The sequence below is a fragment of the Pieris napi genome, chromosome 10, assembly GCF_905475465.1.
Source record: "Pieris napi chromosome 10, ilPieNapi1.2, whole genome shotgun sequence".
Classification (NCBI taxonomy): Eukaryota; Metazoa; Arthropoda; class Insecta; order Lepidoptera; family Pieridae; genus Pieris; species Pieris napi.
The window spans coordinates 9,385,206-9,401,956 of NC_062243.1; the positions used below are offsets into that span (position 1 = coordinate 9,385,206).

At 34.6% G+C, this 16,751-nt stretch overlaps 1 protein-coding gene across 4 annotated transcripts; it reads right to left on the minus strand.

Moving 5' to 3' along the window:
• Positions 1–1,555: 1,555 nt before the first annotated feature.
• On the minus strand, positions 1,556–15,737 carry LOC125053361 (retinal homeobox protein Rx2-like). 4 transcript variants are annotated; one of them, XM_047654699.1, is made up of 6 exons: positions 15,471–15,737; positions 10,624–10,781; positions 10,168–10,305; positions 5,357–5,444; positions 2,437–2,548; positions 1,556–2,284 (listed from the first exon to the last, which is right to left on the minus strand). In XM_047654699.1, the coding sequence occupies exons 1-6, from the start codon at positions 15,544–15,546 to the stop codon at positions 2,110–2,112; spliced, it is 747 nt and encodes a 248-aa protein (XP_047510655.1). In that variant the 5' UTR covers positions 15,547–15,737; the 3' UTR covers positions 1,556–2,109. The 4 variants fall into 4 exon arrangements, with proteins under 4 accessions (XP_047510655.1, XP_047510658.1, XP_047510657.1 ...); XM_047654702.1 differs by having other exon boundaries at positions 1,557–2,284; positions 15,477–15,737; XM_047654701.1 differs by having other exon boundaries at positions 1,557–2,284; positions 10,168–10,308; positions 15,477–15,737.
• Between the last annotated feature and the right edge of the window lie 1,014 nt (positions 15,738–16,751).

Here is a 16,751-nt window from a genome sequence, read left to right on the forward strand (position 1 = left end):
CAACTATAAAAATTACACTATGGTGAAAGGGGATTATAAAAGGTAATAATAAAAAGCCTGTTATTTTGCAACTAATATATTCAAAGTGCTACAGTTATTGCAAACCCACTACGTTTCTACTTTAATAAATTAATTAATCTTATCACTATTATGACAATATTAGATACATCTACAAACACAAGAGTTATTTTACAATTATTCTCAATTAAGAAATGTATCTTATTTACGTGAATTAAAGAACATATAGCTTTCAGATACTATACACTTAATTGGCAGTAAAAAAAATATAATGACAGCCGTACTATATTTTCTTTGTAAGATTTTTTCTTTTACACATCTTGTCTGCGGCTAGTAGTTGGCTAGCTAGTAATCCATGCTCTCATGACTAGGGTATCTCATTCATCTAACTCTGACATCGAAAATGAATTTAAATTCTTTAGCAGTCCTTGAAATATGAATTTGAAGGCTAAATAATAGTTTAGTTTAGCCTAAGCAGATTAAGTACGAAATTATTTGTACAAACAATTCATTCAGAAATATATTACAATAATAAAATATTTTTAAAACTATTTAATACGGACGATTTTAAAATTGCCTCCATTTTGATTTTAGTCTATTTTAGTTTTTAACTGTATAAAATAAGTTTGATGTTGTAACATAATCAAAGATGAATGAAGTGTCCAAAATTTTTATGCATTAATTTGATGTCGTTAATCTGAATTTTTATGAATCATACTTAAAACTAGGGATGCATCGATACGCTTTTTTGCCGATACGATACCGATGCCGATACACTTATAGGAATATCGTTGATACCGATACCGATACCGATACCAACGCTTATTGAATTAAAATTATCTCAAGTTAAGTTAAAGTTTATAATTTTTATTAAAAAAAATATATATACAAAAAATTGTCACAAACTTTAAATAATTTAAAAGGTTTTGTTAATAAAATTAAGAATTAAGAGTAATAATTAAATTAAAATAAATAACTGTTAATAATTAAAATTAACAATGTTAACATTGTTGTAATTCTTTCTGTATTTTATTAAATTTGGTATCGAAAAAATACTACTCGCGATAGCAGTTAAAAGCCAACTAAATGATCTTCAAATCTACGTTCAATAAAGTCTCAATGATCTCCCGCAAGCCATAATATCTAATAACTATGCGCTGGCAAAGATAGTTGACTCGAGTAAAAGTTTTGGTCTACTAATCAATCCAACAAGAGTTTTTCGTACTAAATACTAACTGACGAGACTGATCGTAAATTATCGTGATTCATGTGCACTTTTTATTTTTCATGTAGACTTTTTTTAGTTTATATGTTATATGTATTTTTGCCCTCCTTTTCATTTAATTATGTTCAATTTTTATATTGTAATGCAACACAGTGTTAATAAATAAATAGTGTTTAGTGAAATGAAATATAATACATAAATAATAATGCTTTGTCCCCAAATTGTTTATTTTTTATTTATAATAAAACGCGGGGATTTCTCGTTCAATAATAGTCCGTGGCTCGTTTGCAACAAACTAGATCATACAAAATGCGCGTTTACATTATTTTTTTAAAGCGTGAAATTTGACAAGTATCGGTGAATCGGCAATGAAAATATCGCCGATGCCGATATATCGGCAAACCCAAAGTATCGCCGATATATCGGTATCGGCATCGGTATCGGATGCATCCCTACTTAAAACCATATTATAATAAAAATGTACAATATTTACAACTTCAATATATACATCTTAGACTTTTAATTTATAACATAATTAAGTAACTCACCTAATAGCAATCTTAATTTATAAGTAATGGTCATCACAATATACACAATCACGAATTGAGATCTCAAATGAAAAGTTGAAGAATTTATTAAGGCACACGTAACATGAGATATTAAACTTAGTTTGCCGTAAAATTCCAAATTGTATGAAAAATTATAAGTCTATTTATACATAATTAAACTGTAAATTGTGACCAGTTAATATAATTTAATATCTTAAGACACAATATTTTTATTAAAATGTTTTATGATGATTATGTATTATCGTGTCTTCATGTTGTCTACCTAGAGGCGGTTTCAGACGCGCCAGAGTGCGGGTGTTATGTGTGGACACGATTATACCGTTCATGTAGAAGCCGCAACGCATCTGGCGGAACGGAAAGCGCGCTGGGTGTACCCACTGAGCGGAGCGGCGAGCGGGGCGGAGAGCGGAGAGGAGATGGAGAACGTGGCACTGGAGAGTGAGTGGCGGGTGGCGGCAGACGAAGGACGTACCTTGGGGTAAAAATATGTTTTGTTAACATGGTACGATTATAAAGATTTTTTTAAACATTAAAACTAATGGTTGTAAAAAAGAAATCTACTTATAAAAGGTATTTTGTCAATCATCTGTTCCTGCCATAAAAGATTTTTTATCTAATACTGACCTGTGGAGTAATGCAGCCAATGCTGGTTCGGGCCACAAAGGCGCGGGAGGCAATGCGCTAAGTCCTAGCGACCACCACTCACCACCTGGTGCGCTGGCGCCGCCCCATTCTCCTGTATACAAATATAATTCGTTACAATTCTATTGCAGGGACTCAAACCTACTTACTGGACGGATTAGACCGGTGCCAAGTGTAAGATGCAAAGTCGAGACATATTACACGCCTTCCAAATGCAAAAATCCAATAAAATTTTGACAGTTGGAAGTCGTACTTTGCGCTAAGTAAGGACTATGAATGAATTAGAATTAATTTTAAAAAAATCAGTGCTAATTAACCTAACTTAAGTAACTTAATAGAAATGTGTTTAAAACATATCTAACAATTATAAGAGCAGTTGCATAGTTTTGATAACAATAACAATGCAGCATTGTTCAGGCAACAACTTGACACCTGCCTGGAAGTGTCCCTCGTATCAGTTATTGATTTATGCTAATATGGATCACCTATTTGAGCTTTCTATACTGTTTATAACAAATTTATAACTTTTATAATATACATAATTTGAATAATCTACTATATAAAAATAAGTCGGGTTTTCCTTCCTGACGCTATAACTCCAGAACACACGAACCGATTTCCACGGTTTTGCATTCGTTGGAAAGGTCTCGGGCTCCGTGAGGTTTATAGAAAAATTTCAACAGAAAAGCGGGAAAATCTTACAAAAAAAAAATTTTCTTCATCTTTTAATCACCAAACGAATTGTTCATAAAACGAAGCCATCTGGTGACGAAACGGAGTTCGCCGGGTTTGCTAGTATATTATAAAAACTTAATTTTACTTTACTTTTGATTTGTTCACCGAAAAATTCAAACAATATTATATTTTTGTTTATTTGAATTCCCGTATAAGGCAATGTCAATGTAGAAATATTTTATATAGATAACGCATAGTAATCCAATAATTAATTAATTAGAATAATTATTTAATTAGACGTTAGAGTAGAATGAAGAAGCTCCGTTATTCAATCAAATCAAACAAATTAAACTATTTCAACTAAATTTGTTTTGATTTCCTTTTTATTATTACTATGTAGCTTAAGAAATTTGTAAGTACGGTAGTTATGTTTAGATTTGAATAAAAAATTAAATTAAATTTATTATAGATATTTTTAACTAAAACATTGATCCGCCTATTTATCACAATTTTAATTTAAAGATTACTCAGTTAAACCACTGAGACTTTCATGTACTCGTAATTACAGTTTAATTATTCTTAAAATAATAAATATTCCAAACAAATTAAAAAAGATAGCAAAACTAATTTTGATAAAATGTCTAATAATTCATAGGTGATTGCATATAGCGTGGCGCAATACGAATGTGATTTGTAAAATATTAAAACCTATAATTGTACGATGTCCCGTGATAGATGGGAGGTGTCACCGGGTGACACTTTACAAGCTTTACGGCCTGGCCACGGGGATCGGCGGTGCGAACCGCGATGCGGGAGGCGAGGCGACCATTCGCGCGGGGCCGTTTGCAGGCCACGGACCAGTCACGTTTGCCGCCGCGACCAGTAAGGAAGTTCGACAGCGAAATGTCTTTATCGAAATCATCTCGATATTGCTTGGAAAGTAATAGCTTTTGGTGCAAGACCTAATATTTGGAGAAATTGTGGAGAATTCCACAAGAAGTATGAGAAATTCAGAATATATCCAGAATTATTTTTTTGAGTATACCAGAATGAGTATTGAAACCTTCAATTAATTCTTATGAATATTCAACCAGAATTGGAGAAAAAAGTTAATGCAAATAGAATTTTAAGTGCCGCTGAAAAATTGTTATTGAGATTAAGGTATATTACATTAATGCTGTGGATGGCCAGACTTCCAAATAGCTGGTCTAGCCAGTATTTCAGTAACAAAAAACTCTGTATTCATTTTTCGCCGCGACCACGACTAAACTTATTTATTCCCTTCTCTATTCGCCGCGACTGCCGCTCGACTCCGTGGCTTGCACCGTACTGATTCATGCATTTGTTTCGCTCGCCCGTCGCGACGTCAGTCGCCCGCGCGATTCGCTCGCTACATTTCGCAGGTCGCATTGCTGGTCGCCGTTGCGCGTGGCTTGATTAGTACATTGCTATGAGTTTATTTCAGTCGCTAGACGCATCGCGGTTCGCACCGCGCGAATATTCGCGTCGGCGAATGTCCCGTGGCCAGGCTGTTATTTGTCGTTAATAGCGGCTATATCGACACATCTCCCTCAATAATTCCAATTAATGGTTTTATAATAATAGTTCAGTCCACCTGTGCGTTGTTGCTGCTTGTTAACGATACTGATTGGGAACAGATATATAAAGACAGATATACAAATAATGACGATAATTACTAGTACAGGTAATGTCCTTAAATGACTATTTACGAATGATTTTTAGCTTACAATAAGGGAATTATTTATTTACGTTTTGGTGTATTAAAACATTTCGACTTTTTACAGCCATATAAGTCGTATCAAGTGATATTTGCTTACATTAAGTAGTTTCGTTGTTAATGAAAACCAAATTGTAAATAAAATAATAATTCAGTAGCGTTACAACCCCTTATAGGTTTTGGCCTCAGAATGCGTCAGTTTCTTTCATCATTTTTATTTTATAGACACGTAGGTTATCAGCTTTCTGTCTGACACATGTTTTTGGATTTGAGGCATACCGGTTTTCTCACGATGTTTTCCTCGGAAGCGAGTGTTGATTACGTACATAGACAGAAACAGTTGCACGGCCGGGAATCAAACCTAAGACTTCAGGGATGAGAGTCGCAAACTAAAGCCAACACTCCTTTGTAAACACTGAGGATAAAGTAGTATCGCATATATTTGAAGGTAGTTTATTATAATATAAAGGGCTGATTATCAGTGCTTACCGTGATCATGATGCAGGAAAGGAGCATGTTCGCGCCCTAAAGCCTTTTCTCGCTTGCGCCACTTCGCGCGACGGTTTTGGAACCACACCTGAAAAAACAATTATTTAAAATCCATCCTTGCATACGAATATTACTTATTGTATCTGACTGAAGCTACGAAATTACAAAATGGACTATAAAGTACTTTATTTAATTGGGAATAGCTTGAATTTATCATTTCAAAACAGAACATTTACAATTTTTGCTACTAAAACATGAGTAAAATATTGAATAATTCAGGTGGTAGGTAAATAGCAATACAATGTCACAATGTCGTAGTCGACACCACGCAATCCTGAATACAGCAAGGGCGCTAATACCTCAACTCGGGTCCACTTTTAATTTTTTTATCGCATAATTGTCGCCAATTTGTCGCTCTCCACTACAATGGGACCGTAATGAAAAGCAATTACGCATACGTGGCGTTCTGTGCTCATTGCATAGTATGCATTTTAAACTTTATGCCACAGAGATAAGGTCGCTCTTGCACCGTAGGATCACTCAGCATAGAAACAAATTGAGCTAGTCGACTCGTATCGCTAATAAAAAGACATTGTAACTGGCGAAGGCAAAAATGGTATAATTTGATAATTTGGCAGCGAGGCCGCCGCACCGCACCGACTATTGTCATCTTTCGCACTCTACTGGAGATGTGATTTGATCTTAATTGAGACCATCATTAGTTAATTTTATTATACAATTATTTGACTAGACATATTGCCATGAAGGTTTTGAAATATTAAATAAAATATTTTTAAAATAAAAAATTATGGCATATCCGCTATTTTACGCAGATTTTGTTAATCGTATTATGTGTGATGTGTGTTAAGAGTCTAATGAAATTAAAGGAATGAAAACAATAAGCGGCTCTCGCTTTGCCTGTTGTATCGTGAGCAATTAAATAATTGAAGTAAATGTGTGAGCGAAGTATGAGCTCTGTAGGAACCACTACACCACCACAGAGCCAAGTGGCTGAGGGCCGCGGAGTGTCGCCAATCACTTCAAACTCTTTAATACATCTCAATTGCACACTAATTCCCACTTTAAGTCTACATTACGAACCACTATCAATCTTATCTACAGAATTTAAAGTCGAATATCGTATAAATCGGTTTGTCTACAAGGGGCTCGTAGCTCGTTTGTCGGTGAGCGCCATCTATGGAGTGGATTAAAAGCAATTTGCAGCTTCGAGTGTGATTTAGAGGGCCCGACCCCGGCGGGAGGATTCCGCGAATACAATATTTAAAACCTCATAAATGTAAAATGTGAAATGAACGCAGATAACCGAAACTGTAATTACGTTCTTGCCAAGTTTCATGAGTCATGAATTCCTCGTTAGTGGCTCTACACTTGCACTCCGCTTATTGTCAGTCCTCCCACTCACAGACTTTTAACCACACCACTAGCATTTTCTCTCTTGAATTTAGCGTGTTTTTAAATAACATATCAAGTAATCCAATCATAATAAAATGAGATATTGTACTCTTAATTTCAATATAAAAATGTTTTAATTATACACTTATAAGTTCTCATAACCGCATCTTAATGATTGAGGCATTTTTGTATAGTGCTAGCGGAGATTACCCTCTTCCCACCCCAGCGGGCGATGGTGGCAGGTAATTACCAAATTGCAGCGCGGCGAGTACTCCACGCTCAGACCAAGCTTAATTAAACTATTGTTGCTCATTGACGGCTACGAACATGTCGCATTTTAAACAGACATCCAAATACTCTAATACCAAGCAGTAAATCCTTTATTTGCCAAGATAGTGGTACAAAATCAAAAAAAACGAACAACAAGAAAAGTCCGCACAATCAGCCATATATTAATAGGCATGCAAATGTCACGCTATAAAAGCACCTTGACTTTAAAAGTATTACACGCAAACTTTTATATACTCGTGAAAGAAAAACGAAAATAAGAAGTAAAAACGTATAATAAAAATAACATATTGGTGAAATCTATTACGAAGCATCAGCATCAGTCTACGAAGTTTTAGATTTATTTAAAAACTTATGTGAAGAAGAAATAAAAATACTTAAAAGTCCTATTGTGTTGTATCTACTTATCAAAAGAGCATTATACCTGTTTTTGCGTATTAACAAAATAGGAATTTGTAATTACTTACCCCAACTTAACATGAACAATGAAGATAAAAAATTCAAACAAAAGATCAAAACGTGTAAAGAGTCGTTGAAATATGAATGGGATTCATCAGAGACAGTGAGCAGGCAGAGTGTGTAGGATTAGCGGAAACAGGAGACTGATTACATCTCCATGAATACACATAACGATACAACGAGACGCCACACACAACACCTTAACATCAGTAATTAACGAGCCAGAGTAATAGCGATGGTTTCTGGTCTTACTACTACTTACTATGAAAAAAAAACACAATTTAGATAAATTGTCTTCTTCATATAATGTTTCTTAAATCTACAGTCCTAAGTAAAATTAACTTATTTGAATTGTTGAAATTTTAGGTATACCCACAATTTAAGCGACGTAAATGGGTAGGTATTTAAAAAATGAAAAGCTTAAGCTGCTAGTTACATTCCTCGACTGAGAAGTCGGCTCATAATGACGTAATTCGCAACATGGAAGTATTTAATCGCTTATTTCTATTTAACTAGTTACGCGTTTAAAATAAACTACCTCTTATTATTAAGTCATTTATGAAATTGTTCATAATTATAAGATTGTGTGCGACAGCGCGGGGGCAGGGGAGTTAGGCGGCTAAACATTAGCTCGCTGTCGAGGCAAGAGGATAATGAACGGAATTAGCGGCCATTGTTAGTCACACCGACGCGCTGCTACTGGCTGCAGTCTCTGGACCTTCATATTGCTTTGTGAAAGGGGCAAATTTGAGGATGTACATATATTTAACCAGTTGATTCACTACTTACGAATAAACGGCCATCGTGTTGATGATCGCTTGTTGTTGTAGTTTAGTCTACACTTGAGCAGAATTTGAAGTGCAAGCAAGGATGGATCCTACTTAATAGATCCATAAGATATACTTATCCTATCCTATGGATATTTATGTTGTTCGACGAATTAAGGACTTAAGGTTTAAGAACGAACAAGACGAATTAAGACTATTAATCATTGTTAGTTATAGTTAGTTTAAAAGACATTAAAATTAGACTAGGTGACAAAATAGATAACTTAGGTGTAGTAATAGGAAATAAGTAGGAAATTTGGTGAGCATTATAGGTTTGTGGCGAATGGTGGGGGCCACAAAGCCGCAATCTAGAGCACATTGTCGCGAGTGCAGCCCGCCGGGTGCGGCTACAATGCAACTAATTTTAATTGCGCCCGCAACTCGCCTAATTCCTGATGACATTCAAATCAGACATTTTGACACTACCAGAGTAACAATTATCTCAACTTAATGTACGACAATCTATGTCCAATCACAGCTAATTTATATAAGGTTTTATTCCATCAGCGCCAAATTGTACGATTTATTCGAGGACCGTTATACAATAACTTTCTTATAAAGAAAACTAAAGCATGATTATTGAGCACCTAATAGTTCACATAGAACAAAGCAGGTTCTATGTTTACTGTGCTCTGATTACTGTCCCAACATTTTTATTATTTAACCTATGCCTAGTACCGACGTAATAAATAGAACATAATACATCTCTTTCTTATTGTAGCGTCTCTCATTTATTCAAAAAACTCTCGTTGTCGTTGCTATACAATTATTCCACTGCACTGATTTGACCCCCGTCTACTCTCAATCTTCCCAAATGTGGTGTGCAAGTCTGTACTGCTGTTTACTTTCTAGTGCTTGATCTCAAAAGCGGTGTGTTTTTATGGTCCAAAATTCAAACTCATACAGAACTTGCGGCCAACTATGACATTTAAGAATCCTGGTCCTTTGCAATAGAAAGATAGCGGACCGCGCTATCTCTATGCGGGAGTGTATCTCTGACATACTGTATAAAATATCAGTATTAAATACTTTAAAGACAAAAAAACAGAACTGAACATTGACGGACACCTTCGTAAATAATTATGTGTGACTCTGTATTAATAAATTAAAATATTGACAATTGACATCGCTCAAAACTAAAGTCAACAATCCCATACGTTTGTCGTCTTGAGGTTATTCAAGGTATTACATACTATTGCAGCTACTAATGGACCCTAGTAAATAGTAATTAATGTAATTTATATCCTGGAGGCAATTGTAACAACCATTTAAGCCTTTTATTCGTCGCGAGCAGCCTACATTATGCAATTAGTGTGGAGTCTCCGGTAAACGTCTCTAATTGCCACTAATGTATATCAAACCGCGCAATTATAACGCTTTGTTGTCAAATTGGGCCTCATTAATATTGTATTAAACATTATTACAGTGGTAAAGATTTTTTTAATTATTATTTATAACTGACCAATAAGCGAGCCACGGAATACAAAATGCAAAGATTTGAATGCCGTTTGATATTTTGTAACGAAATACTGTATTTCGCTAACGTAACGAGTAGGTTTATATTAAACTTATTTAAAGGATGTTACCGCCATTAAAGAGTTAGTATCAAAAGTGAAGCCTGAACCAGCTGCCCACAGAAGTATTTCCGAACCAATTCGACTTAGGGTCCTTCAAGAAAAGAGCGTACCAATTCTTGAAAGGCCGGCAACGCACTTGCGAGCCTTCTGGCATTGTGAGTGTCCATGGGCGGCGGTATCACTTAACATCAGGTGAGCCTCCTGCCCGTTTGCCTCCTATTACATAAAAAAAAATCTATTAACTGACCTGTACACGCGCCTCGCTGAGATCCAGCCGTAGTGCAAGTTCCTCACGCGTGAAGACGTCTGGATACTGTGTCTTGTCAAAGGCGCGCTCCAGCTCATGCAGCTGGTAGGTCGTGAACGTGGTCCGGCTGCGACGTACCTGCTTCAACGTTCCTACTGTTAAAATCTGATACTCTTTCACTTCAAATTCTCTAGTCTAGACATAGACTAGAAATTTATATAAAACTGATTTTTAAATGTATCAAATGTAATAAAGCACGTCTGCGTTAAGATACGTTTAAAACGTAGACAAACAGACACACAAAAAGTAAATTTTCATATAATTAGTTTTGACAACCCTGGAAAAGGCCTTTATAACGACAATTATAATAAGTCTAAAAATCTAAGAAATAATTTGTCTTACTATCCACTGTTCGAATAGTTTATGGAACAACGAATATTCTATGTAGCAATTTACCTTGCGTGGTCTATTGGCATCCATGTCCAAATGGTCAGTGTGTTCGGCGCTCGGGTCAATATCCGGTTCGCGTTCCTGTCCCTGCTCGTGGTCATGATCATGCTCGTGTTCATGCTCGGAGTCTGAATGCACGCTCTCGCTTTTCATATCCACGCCATCTATATCAACACAAAAATACTCTTACTAAGCTGAAAAGTTGATATTAATTAATCACCCGTCAAAATTATTTTACAAATAATAATTGACACACACAAGAATAACCTGACACTGAACAGGTTCACTGTAAACCTCTTCTTAATTGGGTTATTGTTTTTAATTACAATCTAGTAATAATAGTCTATACTTTAATTATGGCTGATAAAGTAACATGCTGATTTTTTTTACCATACTAGAACATTCTTTAACTAAGAGGATGTATATTAAGTCTTAGTGTTCTATAATCTATACTTGGGTATTGGGTATTAACCTACGCTAATATACGAAAGTAAAATGAAAAAGTATTTAGTTTAACTCAGCTTGTGAACGGGTTAAAAGTCAATGTTAACGAAAAACAAGGTTGCATATAGCAAGTAACATTATGTAAGTCATGGCTTATAGCTGTCAATCGAAAATATAATATTAATAAATGTATGAAATAAAGTAGAAATACGTTTTGCATAAAGATTATTATGTATTGATATGCGAATGTGATCCCGTCAAAGTGGCACTCGTGTCGCTCGTTAGTGTTCTCCGAGGTACCTATCTACTCTCGCATCTATATCATTAGTAATAAAGTTTACAATACTATGTTAAGACCGGCAAATCTTCTTAGATGTATTTCATTGCATTCACTTGAAATGCTGCCTTTTTACATCGATTCTACGAGATTAAATCTGATCGTAATCTTTTATACTAGAAGCATTTATAACTTCTTAACAGTCTAATACCGAGTTAACAAATACTGAGTTATTTAAAAAATACTGAGTAACTAGACGCTGCGATATGTCCCATTACGAATGTTATTTTTTTAAAGGTTTGTTTCTAATCTTACATCCAAAACCTTGCAATTAATCCTATTATCATAAATGATAATCCTGTTAGAGCTTGTATTTTTTATTTCTATAACATATTAATGTTTATCTTGGTGTATATATAAATTTTAAATAAAGAATAACAGTTTGTTCTGACTTCGTACGGCTCAACTATTTTTCAAATACTATGGAACTAAATTTAGACTTTGTTACTAAGGGATAATGCAGAAATGTATTTTAATGGTAAGTGACTGTTCGAAGTCGACCCAGTAGGGTTTTAAGAGCTTTCGATACAAAATGCAAAAATCTTTTCGCTATCAAAACTGTGATAAAGAACTCATTTATAAATGAATGTATTATTCTTAATAGAAGAAAAAATAAAATTAGTATAAATGTTTTAAAAACGTTTACGATCAATCGCTACAATTAAATTTCTTCGGTGCCTATTAATAGAGAACTACCGTCTACAATTGTATTAAATCTAATTGTATAACATTTCAAACGCTATAAAAAATTCACTAAACGACAAAATAATCTTTAATAATATTTACTCAACATTTGCATTATAATGTCATTCAAACTGTATGAAGCAAGAAGGTCACACGATCAAAAGTTTAATTGTAACATAATAATGTTAGCATATTCCCTTCTCGTCCGTTGTAATCAGTTGTAATCTCTTTGTATAATACTAATTCCTTGCAACAATTACAAAACTACAAAAACACTATTATAAATAAATAGCGCGACTAATGTCGAGTGACGCTAAGTGCTTTATAAAAAGAGTATTTTGTTTGTATTTGATGCTAGTACGAGTTGATATTGCCTATTCTTTTCAAGCGATATTGCAATGTATACCAAATAGCGGAGAGGTCATATTCATTTGGTATGGAAAGAAAAGGGTGGCTATGTATGCAGCGAGTGCAGGGATTAAAAGATCGATGTCACGCGGTTGACGGGACTGGCTCTCCACTCATTAATTGCTGCAATTGATTTATATCGGACCAGGGATAACATAAAAGCCAGTATGAATTTATCTTGCTTTCATATACAGGAAATGAGCCAAGTTTTTATACAATTTACAATGTACTTTTATTGTTTTTTGTTAATTATTATTCAACAGCATGTAAGTCGGCAAGAGTTTTATACTTCTAAAGGTGGGAACTGACCAATGTTACGAAGTGTAATGTAACATGTAATGTAAAGGTGGGAACTGACCAAAGTTACGAGGTGTAATGTAACATGTAATGTAATGTTACACAGCGAGCATTCTTGCAGTCAGTACGTCGTGTTACGGGGAAACCAGCGAGCAACGAGCCGCTCGTTGCTCGCTTTGAGTGCTCCACCCGGCTGTCGGTTTTTTGGCGAATCCTTTGAGTGTTACGCGGTTCGGTCAGTACGCTCTTTGTCAAAAGTCGTCCCGAGCGCACGCGCGTAGCGAGTAATCACACGTCAATCAATCAATCAATCAAACATGGAGTGGGACAAAGAAAAATCTCTGTATTTTTCTATAAAATGAGGAAGTGTTGTGTAACCCAGCTCATCCAGAGCAAATAAATTCAACAGTTCTTCAAAATCGATCGGAGACATGCGTACAAAATTTTTATACTGTCTAGTAATCATTTGGTTTTTCAAAGTTGCTATCAATGACAAACCACCACATACGCCTCTGTTTTTAAATAAGTTTAATGCCCAGTAACGTTTTTTCTTCTTCTTAATTTGGATGAAACAATAATTAAGTAGAATCAAATATACCAGCGCGTCCTCGCTGTCAGCCATCTCGTGAACACTGGCGGCGAAAGCGGAGCACAGACGTTTGACGAGCATGTTACGCCGATTTTAAAACACAGCGTAACATGCTCGATGCGTTACACGCTCGATGCGAATGCTACATTACACCTCGTAACTTTGGTCAGTTCCCACCTTAATGTTGTACAGCGAGCATTCGTGCAGTCAGTACGTCGTGTTACGTTGTTTTTCCCCGTAACACGACGTACTGACTGCACGGAATACTCGCTGTGTAACATTACATTACATGTTACATTACACCTCGTAACGTTGGTCAGTTCCCACCTTAAGAGCAACTTTCATCATTGCCAAAATCTAATTTATTATATGATTTTAAAGTCACGGACAGGTTACTTAGCCAGATTAGATGGAGGAAGTTTCCGCATTCAAGTGGTTTTAAAAATAAAAAAAAACTCATAATTTAGTCGCCAAGAATCCGAATTCTATTATCTCTAGAAGTCGTATGGCAACTAGAGAGAATAGAATTCGGATTATTTTTATGGTTCGTAGCAGTACTACGTTGTACTACAATGCGGTGCTACGCTAGGTTAAAACCCAGAAGCTACGAAATAATAACATTTCAAGTAGCTCATAATAACATCATAAACCTTCAGTGATGCACGGGAGCGTGAAGCGAGCACAATATTTAGTTAACACAATGTGTCAACACAATATTACTAATACTGGCCATTATTGGGCTCATCGGCAGCCGTCCTACCGTGCACTATTACATATTTCAATAATCTTTTGTGTTCTTGTAGTCTGCAAGTCAATCGATTTTGAGTCTTATCTTGCAGTACTAGAGGTTAATGTTCTGTATAGATGTTTAGAAATCCCATATAATGAACCCGCGGGGGGTCGGGTGGGCTTAAAAAGAAATATCAAAAATTGCAAGTTATTAAGCCATAGTTATGATTCGAAAGCATTGTAACCACATGAGGTTGGAGAAAAAACTTTATATTTTATAATTATGTATCAAATCAAAATCATAAAAGCGTGACAAAATGCTATGGGAAAATTATTCCTTAATAGGAATGGGCACCTAATATTAAAATATTGTTTTACTATTCTAGATATTAGTTTCTACAAACGATGTACTTCGTGATGTTAATATAGCAAGCCAGAATGTCGGTGAAAGAAGTAAGAAGGAAAGACCGATACTAAGCATTATTAGGTTAATGAGTATAATAGAAAAAATATATATTTATACTTTACATATAGGTATAATAAAATTTTCTTTTTTATCCACTACAAAGCTTACTTTTTGCTCGACTTTAAGGTATTTATTTATAATTTTCGTTGCAATAAGGCACAAATAGCAACGCGCGACCATCTTGCTATAAATCCGCGTCCAGGCAACCTTTTAATGATAATCCTATACCGAAAATGCAAAAACTATTTGAAATATCTATTCACTATGTTGCAAAAGTTATTCAACTTATTATTAATCGAATAGAATAAAACCATAAATATAATAATTGTTTTAGACAAATATTGTATTTTTGTAGTAAAAGGTTTTTTTAAATTTAATTGCTGTAAGTAGTGGTTTTGAATGTACAATTTAAGAAGTGTAAAATCTGTTTATAAACATCCATGTAATATTGTGGAAAATTTATAATTTTTTTTAGTTAAAGTTTAAGTTGTTTGAAAAACATCTTACGTTTTAAAACAACTTAGATTCATTTTAAGTAATAGCAACAAAATATTTTACTACATGTATTAAACATGTGAGAAGGATATATTAAGGAAAATTAAGTAACGTAAATACTAAATAAACGATACAATTATTAATTAAATTTATAATTAAAATAACCCGCATACAAATTAATTGTATCATTTTAAACGTTTTTTTTTTTCGTTGTAAAACTCTTAAGTATTCGACTTACGACATTACGCGTATTCGATATACCAGAGCCTTTATTAGTGGGGATTAATTTATTTCCTGATTGTTCTTAATTAGAGTAAATATTTATCCGATAAAAATTAGTGTAAAGAAAAGATAAGACATATAAGTTTTAAACAAGAATGTTCTAGTTCTTTAGAAGTATTTACCATTACCGTTGTTAGGAACCCGATGGCCGAGGATACTGTCAATGGTGTAGGCCACACCGCGTCGCGCGCTCGACATCCCGGACACTACACTTCACTTTTCAGTCTCAGTCACTTCACTACACTTAATTTATATTTTGTACATGATAACACAAAGTAGTCTAATGTTATTTAATTTTTTCTCGTATATCTTCCTGATGTTAAAGTTATAACAGCAACGAGTATCGTAAGCCGCTGTTGCTGATATATCATGACGTGTGTTCCCGTCAAACTATTATCAAACTTTGACAGAGGTCCGTAAATGCGCTAAGGGTCCCGCCTTATGGGATCATTTTGCATCCCTTTCGCACTTCTATGACTAGTGTATATGTATCCCTGTCGCAGGCCCCGCCTTTCGTCGTTTTGATTGGCTAAGCTCTGTGGGTGTCGATTAACGCGAAGGTTGCAGTGGTTGTTAGTAAGATGCAGTCTCACTTAACTCAGCAGTTGATTGTTAATGCAGAACTAAAATATGGTTTTAATTAGTTACCGGTTACCTTAATTAATATTAATTGAATTTTTAATTAAAATGTATATAAATTGTCTGGAAATAGGAATACAGATTTTCGTAATATTTACCTACCTAGATACGATTGCTAAACAATGATGGAAGTTTCTGATGCGTATTTATAATAATATGTACATATATTTGTTTTAAATCAACTATTACACTTTAGAATAAATAAATATAGCCATTGCACCTCCTCTTATAACACCTCGGAAAAACACTGTCCTATTCGAAATGTAGTTTTATAAGAGTTAATTATGATTTTTATTTTGAATTTCCCAAAAGGAAAGGATAACTGGCTGTGATATTTTATTCTTATAATAATCATCAATAAGCAAATTTGTTTACTCCTTTCGCTGGAATCCTTCTACTTTCATTCCAACTATATTATTCTTTTTCAGAACCGTTGACTTTGCTTGTATTTTTTGACCAAAAAGAATATAACGTACCTATAGAAAAACAATTTTATTTAGTGGTGCCCGTTTTTATACTATATTTTCACCAACCTTATCATACTAAATATATTTATTTATTAAGCATTTATTGGCACCCAGTATAATATATATAAACATTTGTTTTAGTTACATAATAGGTTAGTCTTTTACTTAGTCTAATAGGTAGGTACATCAGATGTGCCGGTTTTGATGATCAGCGTGTCCTGTGACATGTATGCCTCTTCCAGCTACTTCATTTTTTTTTTATTGTTAGCTCTTTTTCTCCAAGTTGTGCCGTGCCTC

Coding starts and splice junctions, on each gene's coding strand:
- LOC125053361 (XM_047654698.1), bottom strand. CDS start 15,546: ATGTCGAGCGCGCGACGCGGTGTGGCCTACACCATTGACAGTATCCTC. Junction 10,309..10,623: donor ATGCCAATAGACCACGCAAG/GTAAATTGCTAC, acceptor GGAACGTTGAAG/CAGGTACGTCGCAGCCGGAC. Junction 5,445..10,167: donor TCAGCGAGGCGCGTGTACAG/GTCAGTTAATAG, acceptor TTGTTTTTTCAG/GTGTGGTTCCAAAACCGTCG.